The sequence below is a fragment of the Archocentrus centrarchus genome, chromosome 3 (assembly GCF_007364275.1).
Source record: "Archocentrus centrarchus isolate MPI-CPG fArcCen1 chromosome 3, fArcCen1, whole genome shotgun sequence".
NCBI classification, from domain to species: domain Eukaryota; kingdom Metazoa; phylum Chordata; class Actinopteri; order Cichliformes; family Cichlidae; genus Archocentrus; species Archocentrus centrarchus.
The window spans coordinates 13,218,628-13,228,818 of record NC_044348.1 but is presented as its reverse complement, the minus strand read 5'-3'; the positions used below and the strand labels follow the sequence as shown (position 1 = coordinate 13,228,818).

General features: G+C 45.2%; 1 protein-coding gene across 1 annotated transcript; it reads right to left on the bottom strand.

The window, feature by feature from the left end:
- Nucleotides 1–878: 878 nt before the first annotated feature.
- Nucleotides 879–9,759, bottom strand: sult5a1 (sulfotransferase family 5A, member 1). Its single transcript, XM_030726196.1, has 6 exons — nucleotides 9,621–9,759; nucleotides 9,173–9,384; nucleotides 2,804–2,930; nucleotides 2,616–2,707; nucleotides 2,202–2,382; nucleotides 879–1,430 (listed from the first exon to the last, which is right to left on the bottom strand). The coding sequence occupies exons 1-6, from the start codon at nucleotides 9,757–9,759 to the stop codon at nucleotides 1,321–1,323; spliced, it is 861 nt and encodes a 286-aa protein (XP_030582056.1). The 3' UTR covers nucleotides 879–1,320.
- Between the last annotated feature and the right edge of the window lie 432 nt (nucleotides 9,760–10,191).

Below are 10,191 nucleotides of genomic sequence, written 5' to 3'. Positions count from 1 at the left end.
AGCTAAGTCTTTTTTCACCCCTAGTAAACAACCATCTTTTCCAGCCTTCCAAAAATGATGTAGCATTCCAACATTAGCATAAAAAAGGTGTGGTCTTTCTCAAAGATTTGTTTGACAGCTCATGCCCTTTGATAAGTTCCACAAATGCTATGATATCCCAAAATCTCACTTTTTTAGATTTCTACAACTTAGAAGTTTTGTCAGTAAGCACCCCCCCCCCCCCTAAAAAATGCAGTGGATGAGATACTTGCATTAAACCCCTATGCAAAGAAAAATATTGCAAAAATATATGCTATAACTCAGAGTATCAACCCGTCGCATTGGGAGAACACAAGAATAGCCTGGGAACAGGATCTGGATGAGAGCCTACCAGAAGATTACTGGCGGCGCTGTTTAGACAGTATTCACGCTTTCTCCATCTGCATTAGATAGTGCCTAATACAGTTCAAGGTTCTGCACCGTCTACACTATTCTGATGATAAACTCTCTAGGATATACTCCAACGTGAACCCAGCGTGTCCAAGATGCCATGCAGACCAAGCTACTTTAGGCCGTATGTTTTGGAACTGTCAACTCTTAAACAGTTTCTGGGTAAACATCTTCAGGGTCATTTCTCAGATGTGCAGGAGAACGCTAACACCTCCTCCCCATGTGGGGGTCTTTGGGATTTTCCCTTCAAAAATTAGAGTCACTAAAGCACAAACTAAAGTGACAGCTTTTACCTCTTTAATGGCTCACAGACTCATTCTTCTCCAGTGGAAGTCTAATAAACCCACTACTTTTGAAAGTTGGATTAAAGAGATGCTATCCATGCTGCAGCTAGAAAAAATTAGGTACAGCAAAATGAGATGCCATGAAAAATTCACAGAGATCTGGTCTTCGTTTACTGAGTTTGTAAAAAATACAAACATTTCATAAAGCTATAGAAACTTTTCTAAGATGATTTAGTTGTCTTGACTAATTTAGTGGTTGGCCACACCTATACCTATGCACTATGGAGGTTCCTGCCCCTTCCCCTTTTCTTTCTCTGTTTAATTACAGCTACATATGTATACACATTTACGTATCTCATTAACTTTCTGTTTCTTCTGGTTTCTTCCTTTCTACTTGGGTTTCATTCTCTCTCGGAGAGTCTGAATTTGGGGTTGCTCTGTTTAAGTTCTGTAAATATGCTGATTGTATTCATCGCATTTTTGTATATGTTAAATCAAAATTGTACAAATAAAGTTATTTAAAAAATTGTCTGAAAGGAATCCATTCATAGTCTGTTTTTCAGTACTTCTGTGGGGCTTCTTTAATTCACGTCTCCTCTTTGCCCCACTACTCCCATACAAACTCTAAAGGGCAGTTCTGCATCTTTGAGGTAAAGACGCTTTCAAATTGTTTATTCTCCTCCTCTGTGAACGTGTTTTTCCAGTCTCCAACTTTACCTGTATTGCAGGAAGGAAAGAGAGAGTGAAGCCAGAATGATTTTTAAATTTTGGCCAAATACCAGATTAAAAAAAAATTATATAGAATAAATTACATGACTAAAATATAAAAAGGTTCTTAGTTATAGTTTGACTGTTTTCTACATTAAAGATTCAAGATTCAATTTCACCTTTATGCAACACAAGACTGAATAACAGAATCGCCTCATCATTTTATGGTACTGACAAAAAGAAAAGGCCAATTCAGAAAATTATTAAATGCATCATTTAATCATTACAGATTAATCCAGTAGTTTCACAGCCTGGAGAAAAATACTTGCTGGCATCTAGTAGGTGATACCTCTGTGTCACCTGCTAGATGGCAGCATTGTGAACAGGCTGTGGTTAGGGTTACTAATGTTTTTTAATATATCCAAACCACTTTAATATTCAGTTCAAAGGAAATCAGTCCTTTTAGTGTTGAACTGTGAACGGTGCGACTAAATCAAACTGATTTTCTTTTTCTCATTACTTAATTTGAGGATTTTTATAGTGAAGATGAAATGATGCAAAGAGCAAAACCGAGGCGAAAACCAATTTTCCTCCCTTTCCTTTTTTTTTTTGAGAGCTCTCAAATCCAGATTATTTCAACCCCCTTGAAGGTCCCAACCACATCCTGCAAACCGCTGTATTAAAAGTTACCAGTATTCTGTCAGTAAATTGCAGATTATTATTAAGTTCCATTTTTGCAGCTACTGTTTTTATCACATTAACACTCTCAGCAGAGCTTGCCTTTTCTCATGAAGCAGCCCTTGCTGTGGTCCATTATCTCGTTAGGGACGAGAGTGTAGTTGATCATCTTGCTGTCCTTCATGTTGCTGAAGCTGGAGTGTTTCACACAGCTGTTGACCTCGTCCTCCACCAGGGGGCACTGCAGGAAAGAGCTTATTCTCTTTATGGTACCATGCAGGTCCTAGCAGCAGGAAGAAGAGTGCAATTAAAGTCTTCACACATTTAAATCTATGTGTCATCATTTTAGTGACACGAGCCACTTCCTTAAAACTCTAAATAAATATGAAGAAATTACTGTAAATGAACTACTTCTACTTTGAAGACCTGCCTCCGCCTTTGTGATTGGGGAACAAGATAAATGATCATTTTACAAGAAATGGTGTGCTTGGCTGTGATGAAATCATTCTTGTTTACCAGTGACATTTCTTCATAGGTGACGTGAAGCAGATTACTGTTAATCTGACTGGTCCAGCCTTTGATGTGGTCAAACCAGGAGCCGAAGGGCACTGAAACAAACAAGTACTGTGCATCTGATCAGATTTTAACTTTTAGCTGCATGGTAATAAAACAAACAGTCATCCTTTGTCCTCGTGGCACCTCACCTGTGCTCTCCAGGAATCGAGTTAAAAACTCTGGAAATGACTGAGGCTTAGGGAGGAAGTTGGCCATTTTGTGGAAGTGGTAAAAGGACACGACCACATCTTTGGGGTTTCTGCTTACGTAGATGATCTGTGAGGTGACATTGGTATTTGGAAAAAAGTTTCAGCAATGCTAAAAACACTGCAGTCAAATGCAAAACATTACAGAAACTCTGCAACAACTTTAAGAGGTTTGTACTTTCAGCTCTTGTGGGCACTATCTGTACAAAAGGCCCCATAGTTTTTGTCTTCATATTTAGCTGTTACTAGTGTGTGGAGAGTTGAGAATTCCCACAGTCCTGTGTTCCTTGAAGTAGTCTCGCATTTTTACACCAGGCTGATATTAGATCAGACAGATGCGAGCTGGGGATGTTCTGTGCCATTTAGCGAGTTTTTGTTCATAAGAGAAGTGTGCGTTTATGACCGAAGTAAGTACATGTTATTAGAGATGGTTATATTCCTCTGTTTATAAGTTAAGCTTGTTAGTAGTGTGATCAGTATAAGCTAAGCAAATGGAGCCAAACCAGATACCCGGCCAACAAAATGTTCCGTCACAGTCCTCCATGGAGCTGAGGGTAAGGCCAAGACCCCCCAGAGCTCATCTGCCCAAGCTAAAGTGGCACCTTATTGCGCCTTCTGTGACAATTGAGACCACCACCTAAGTCAGTACTCTGCTATCCTCAAGCTTAACAAGGACCAGCTGAGGGACTGGATTAAGTCTAACAAACGATGTTGGCGCTGTGCCCGTTCCCATCAAGCCGCTCAATGCAACCTAAAGAAGCCCTGCAACCTGTGTCAGGGTCGCCACCTACAAGTCCTGCATGAGATCAATGTACGCCCTGGTCAGGATTCAGCACTGGCACAAGCAACACCACGCCAGAGTGGGGAGCCAACGGGTGTTTTATACCTCGACTGACCAACAGAGGGCGGCAGAGTCCTGCTCAAAGTTGTCTCTGTCCATCTCCATCATAGTGGCCAAACCATAGACACCTATGCAGTATTAGACTATGGTTCAGAGAGGACCATGCTCCTCCCTGCTGCTGTTCCCACACTTGGCCTCCAGGGGACGCCAGAAACTCTCGCCCTATGCACCATACGCCAGGATATCCAAACCCTCCCTGGCTCTGTTGTATCCTTTGCCATCTCTCCCAGAGGTAAACCAAGAACCCAGTACAGAATAACCAATGCCTTTACAGCCACTGCCATCGATCTTGCAGATCACACTTACCCTATAGACTCTCTCCAGAAGAAGTATAGGCACTTACAGGGGCTCCCACTCAAGTAATTTAAGAAAGTCAAGCAGCTGCTTCTCATAGGCAGTGACCACCCTCACCTTATCACTCCTACTGAGCCCGTCCAGCTTGGCCCTCCAGGAGGCCCTGCTGCCATCCACACTAGGTTGGGTTGGACATTACAAGGCCCTTCCAGTGTCATCAGCCAGGTGTCCCGACCCCAGCAGTGTCTGTTCACGTCTACCCCACCTCTGGTGAGTGAACTCATGAGAAGTGCAGAGAGACTCTGACAGGCTGACATTATTCCAATTAAGATGGACAAAATAGTAACTTGCTCAAAGGAAGATCACCTAGCCATCAGCCTACTAGAATCAAAGACTGTCCGCATAGAAGTTGCAGGCATACTCCGTTATGCAACCCCCCTGCTACGCCGCAAAGACATGCCTCGCCTTCAAGCTACCCCTGAGTCTGTACTACCAAGTCTACGCAGTGTAGAGAGAAGGCTCCAGAGAGACCCAGAGCAGGCAAAGATCTACTGCACGGAGATAGAAAAGCTAGTCCAAGCAGGTTCTGTGGTTAAGCTCTCCCCCTCCGAGGTGAACCAGGGCGATGAGACATGGTACATTCCCCACCATTTAGTTACTCACAATAACAAGCATCGTGTTTAACTGCTCATTCCCCTACAGAGGTCAGAACTTGAATGAATACCTCTTGCCTGGCCCCACCTTGGGACCATCCTTGCTCGGAGTTCTTCTTCGCTTCCACGAGCATGCAGTTGCTGTCAGTGGAGACATAAAGAGCATGTTTCACCAGGTCCAACTCCTTCCTGAAGATCGCTCACTCCTGCGCTTCATTTGGCGTGACCTGCACCAAAACCAGTCTGCTGCAGGTTACGAATGGCGTGTCCTCCCCTTGGGCACTACATGCAGCCCATGTTGTGCCACGTCCACCCTGCAGCACCACACCAGAGACCACAGGCCACCTGATGAGCAGCTACAGTTCTCTGTTGAGAGGTGCTTCTATGTGGATAATTTCCTCCAGAGCTTGCCTACCCCTACTGAGGCTAGAGACCTAGTGGACAAGTTAATAGCCCACCTGTCACCTGCTGGTTTCACACTCCGCCAGTGGGCCAGCAATGAGCCTAGTGCCATAAGCCATCTCCCAGAAGACCTCAGGTCCACTAGTGCAGAACTCTGGCTCACGCAAGATACCACAGACAGCCCTGAATCCACCCTAGGCCTTAGTTGGCTCTTCACTGATGACACTCTAGGCTACAAGCACAGGCCCATCCACTATGGTATACCTACCATGCGTAACATCTACAAGACCCTGGCAAGCCAATATGACCCCCTGGGTTTTATCTTACCTTACACAACCAGAGCAAAGATGCTAGTACGCCGTCACTGGGACAAGCATAGAGGCTGGGATGACCCCCAACTGCCCCCTCAGCTACTTCGGCAGTGGAAATCCTGGGAGGAAGAGCTGCAGTTCCTGCCCGAGGTACGCCTTCCTCGCCCCTACCAACCAAAGAACACTCAAACTCCAGTAAGGGGAGAAGTTCACATATTTTGTGATGCGTCAGAACAAGCATACGGCACGGTGGCCTACCTGAGGATGGTGGAAGGGGATGGAAGCTCCCATCTAGCATTCATAATGGCCAGATCCCGAGTTGCTCCCCGGCGCCTGCACTCCATACCTCGATTAGAGCTCTGTGCCGCCCTCACCAGAGCCCAGTTGTCCAAACTGTTAGAGAATGAGCTTACTTTGAAGATTGATAAGACAGTATTGTTGTCCGACTCCACCACAGTACTAACCTGGCTACACTCCGAGTCATGCCGTTTCAAGGTGTTTGTCGGCACCCGTGTAGCGGAGATTCAAGAACTGACATACCAGCATACCTGGCGATACGTAGACTCCACCCAGAATCCTACCGACGATATCACCAGATAGAGCTCTGGGTTGACAGAGCTCTGTCAACCCAATCGGTGGAGCCAGGGACCTTCTTTCCTCCTCTTGGACCAAGATCAGAGGCCAGCTAATCCAGCCAGTATCCAGAATGAACCCCCTGAACCAAGTAAACTGCGCAAAGGTGTTTTCTGCGGTGTATCCAGTGTTGCTCCAGAAACCTCTCCTGTCCAGTACAGCTCCTGAAAAGAAATGTTGGAGGCTGCAGTCCAGGAGCTTCATGGGGCGGCTGATCAAGTTGGCTGTTCACCCACTGATACCTACTGACAAGCTGAAACCCTGGTTCTCAAGAGAGCCCAACAAGACAGCTTCCCCGAAGAATACAGCCAGCTAAAAGCTGGGAAACCCATCCCTCGCAGTAGTCGCCTCCTGACCCTGGCTCCTGAGTTTGATGAGAGCAGTGGAGTAATCAGAGTGGGTGGCTGCCTCTGCCGCTCAGAAGATTTAGCCTATGTCAGCTCACACCCCCTGGTTCTTGATCCCTCTCACCCAGTCACTCACCTTCTCATTTAGGACTTTGACAGTCGTCTGCGGCATCCAAGGCCCGAGCAAGTTTTTGCAGAAATCCGGCGCTCCTATTGGATCCTAAGATCCCGAGAAGCTGTACGTCGTTTCCAGAGAACCTGTGTAGAGTGTCGTAGGTGGCGATCCCAAACCACTGATCCAAGAATGGCGGACCTTCCTGCTGCTCGCCTCCGCCTATATAAACCTGTCTTCTACTCCACAGGAGTGGACTGTTTTGGCCCATTTGAGGTAAAACTGGGACGCAGGGTGGAGAAGAGATGGGGCATAATATTCAAGTGCCTCACTGTCAGAGCCATACATCTGGATGTCCAGACCTCTATTGACACTGACTCCTTCCTAATGGCCCTCCGAAGGTTCATCTCCCGCAGAGGTACCCCAGCTGAGCTCTACTCAGATCAAGGTACTAACTTCAAAGGGGGAGAAGGGGAACTATGGGAAGCCTTCACGTCCGTGACTCTAGACCTGCAGACACTCCTGGCTCTACTCAAGATCCCTTTCCTGTTCAATCCCCCAGCTGCGCCTCACTTTCACCGGTCGGTGAAGACAGCACTGTACGCCACCGTTGGAGCTCAACCCCTGCAAGAAGAGGTCCTTCGTACTGTCTTGATAGAGGTGGAAGAGATCCTAAACTCTAAGCCGCTAGGCTATGTGCCTTCGGATGTCAGTGACCCAGATCCAGTGACCCCTAACTGCCTCCTGATGGGGCGGCCTGATGGATCACTGCCTGAAGTGGTCTATCCAAAGGATGAGATCCTGAGTCGCCGAAGGTGGAGGCATTCCCAGGTCCTTGCGGACCACTTCTGGGCCTGCTTCATCCGACTCTACCTACCTGGTCTGCAGACCCACCAGAAGTGGCAGACCTCTACAAAGGACATCACCAAGAACTCTGTGGCGATGATCGTCGACCCGTAGCTGCCTCGGGCTTACTGGCCCATAGGTCGCATCACCAAGGTTCACCCCAGCCCTGATGGACATATTAGGTCTGCCGATGTGAGAGTAAAGGACAGAACTCTTACCCGACCTGTGGCCCGTCTGGTGATCCTGCCAGCTCTCCCAGCTGATGAAGGACATTCCTCCTGAGTTGGTTTGATGTTGTTGATTTTTTTGGAGCAAATGTACTACATACATTTGGGGGCGGCTGTACAAAAGGCCCCATATTTTATGTCTTCATATTTAGTTGTTACTAGTGTGTGGAGAGTTGAGATTTCCCACAGTCCTGTGTTCCTTGAAGTAGTCTCGCATTTTTACACCAGGCGAACATTAGCTCAGACAAATGTGAGCTGGGGATGTTCTGTGCCATTTAGCCAGTTTTTGTTCATAAGAGAATTGTGCGTTTATGACCGAAGTAAGTACATGTTATTAGAGATGGTTATATTCCTCTGTTTAAAAGTTAAGCTTGTTAGTAGTGTGATCAGTATAAGCTAAGCCAATGGAGGCTATCTCTTGTGCTATGCAGTCTGAGTTAGCTGTGTGCTGCTTGTGTAGCTATGTTAGTCCCGGAGTAACAAACATATAGTTCATACTGTATTATTGGATGTTTATTGGTACAGCTAATTGTGTTGAGTTATACTTATTATTTATTTCTCTGTGTCGCAGAACCACACATACACACACACCTTCATGTATAGATGTGGATCTTCACCACAGTGTACTCAGAGCTAAGTCTGCACCTTGTAAGAACCAGGGCTAACTAATAAAGCCCATATGTGAAGCTGCACTTCTGTCTCCCTGATTGCTGCCTTCTATGAGTGAAGTCAACTAGATAGTCACATCAGTCAGCAGTTATCATCCTAGCCCTAAAGTAGTGTTCTGGCCGACACTCCAGGTTGAAGGTGGGATCCAAACACGTCCAGCACCTTACAGTCCACTGAGAGATAAGCTGTCTCCCCTTCACTATCAGAATTGTTTAACATAAAGTAGAATTAGCAGATTTCTGACAATGGCAGCAACAACTGAAAATGCTAAAGGTTCACAACAGTTGAATTCATGGCACCAAATAAACTTTGTCAGTATGCCATCGCTCTTGAAATGGTTAAAACATAATTACTGAGATGCAGCTCAATATGGAGATTTTATATTACTTACTAGTCAACTTACTGTGTGCACCAATATCAGATATCAATATTGAGTTGAAATCAGTTTATATTGGCCAGACCAGTTCATTTTCCCATGGTCCATCTCCACCTCCACATTACACTTCCACTTCAATAAATTAATATGTACATGATAAGCATAAAAGAGGGATTAATTTGGGGCCTATCAGCTCCAAATGGTAAGCACAGTAAAAGATTGATTTAACATGGAGAGTATCTGCCATCGTAAGAGTTGCAGAAATTTGAGCATCTTTCCGTGAGGATCAGAACACAACAAAGCAGCAGGAATCATTTATGCAACACTGGAAAATTAGGCTAGTTTGGTGCAGGAAGCTACTATCCAAAGGATCGCACGGATAACAGGCCAGGCTGAGGTGAACAGGTAATAGCCTCCATTAAACTGTGTGGGATGAAAATAGCACATTTTGGCACACTGTGTATTTTTCAGGTTTTTTACTCCTCCACTTAACCACACCAGTGAGCACAAATTTATTAATTAAAATTTTCATTTTAATGACCTTGGCTTTGGAGTTCTGGAGGGTGGGTCTCAGCAGGTGATGAGGCAGGTGTGTAGTGATGACTCGAACTGTGGCAGATGAGGCCTCCAGCAGAGCAGAGCTGTAATAATGCTCCAGCCAGGGAGCTCGTTTCCAGTTTTCAACAGTCTGGGACAAACCTGGGTCCCCTCTGGTGTGTATGAGAGTCACAATTTCCTGCATCCATGTGGTGCCTGTTTAGAGGAATTAGAGAGAAACATCCATGACCTGGCTTGGATTAAATGCAATCATATTAAAATTAAAAAAAAAAAAAAAGCAAAGTTTGAAGTCATTATTTAAATGTCTGACTCAGTTCAAAAGATTTCCCCATGTCTGCAGAGTTATACATGAGTTACTTAACATGCTCGTGTGGTTAGTTGCATTATGTGCTATGTGTGTGTATTCATCTCAGCTTGTTATTGCTTCTTACCTGACTTTGGGTAAGACACGATGAGGATATCCGTATCCCTAAATGGAAACTTGACAGCATATTCCAAGGACTCTTGAGTGTGCAGGTGTCCAGGAAATGAAATGCCATGAAACGTCTCTGTGACATCTAACCTGGCCATATCCACCTTCAACAAATTATTTGCTGTTTTTGATATCTTTTTTAGTGGCCTCTAGACTAACTTCCTTTTTTGTGATATGTTCTGTAGCGCTGCCTGCCCCTGCCTGACTGTCTGCCTGACTGTCTGCCCCTGTGCATTCCTGTTATGTGTCAGCCTTGGTGAGAAAGCCCAGGCAATGACCACACTGTTTCTACGTAAAGCAGAAAGAGGATATGCAAATTAACTCCTAACATAGCTGTAGACATCAGGCAGTGGGTGTTTCCAAATATGATGTACAGGTATTCACATCGGAAGTGCAGATAATTTAGCAACATGGGAAAATGTCTAAGTGTTAAAAGAGTCAGACTGTGAGAGCAAAAGAAAAAAGATGTAGAAGTAGTATAAATGGCACATTCTCTCAATGCCTGTTTCAGCTCTACAATGAACTCATCT

Bases quoted from the DNA above. Each gene is read 5' to 3' on its own strand.
- sult5a1 (XM_030726196.1), bottom strand. From the start codon at position 9,759: ATGGCCAGGTTAGATGTCACAGAGACGTTTCATGGCATTTCATTTCCT. The intron at 2,931-9,172 runs GTCATTAAAATG...GTCACCTCACAG, and splicing joins TCCAGAACTCCAAAGCCAAG to ATCATCTACGTAAGCAGAAA. The intron at 2,708-2,803 runs GTGAGGTGCCAC...TGTTTGTTTCAG, and splicing joins TCGATTCCTGGAGAGCACAG to TGCCCTTCGGCTCCTGGTTT.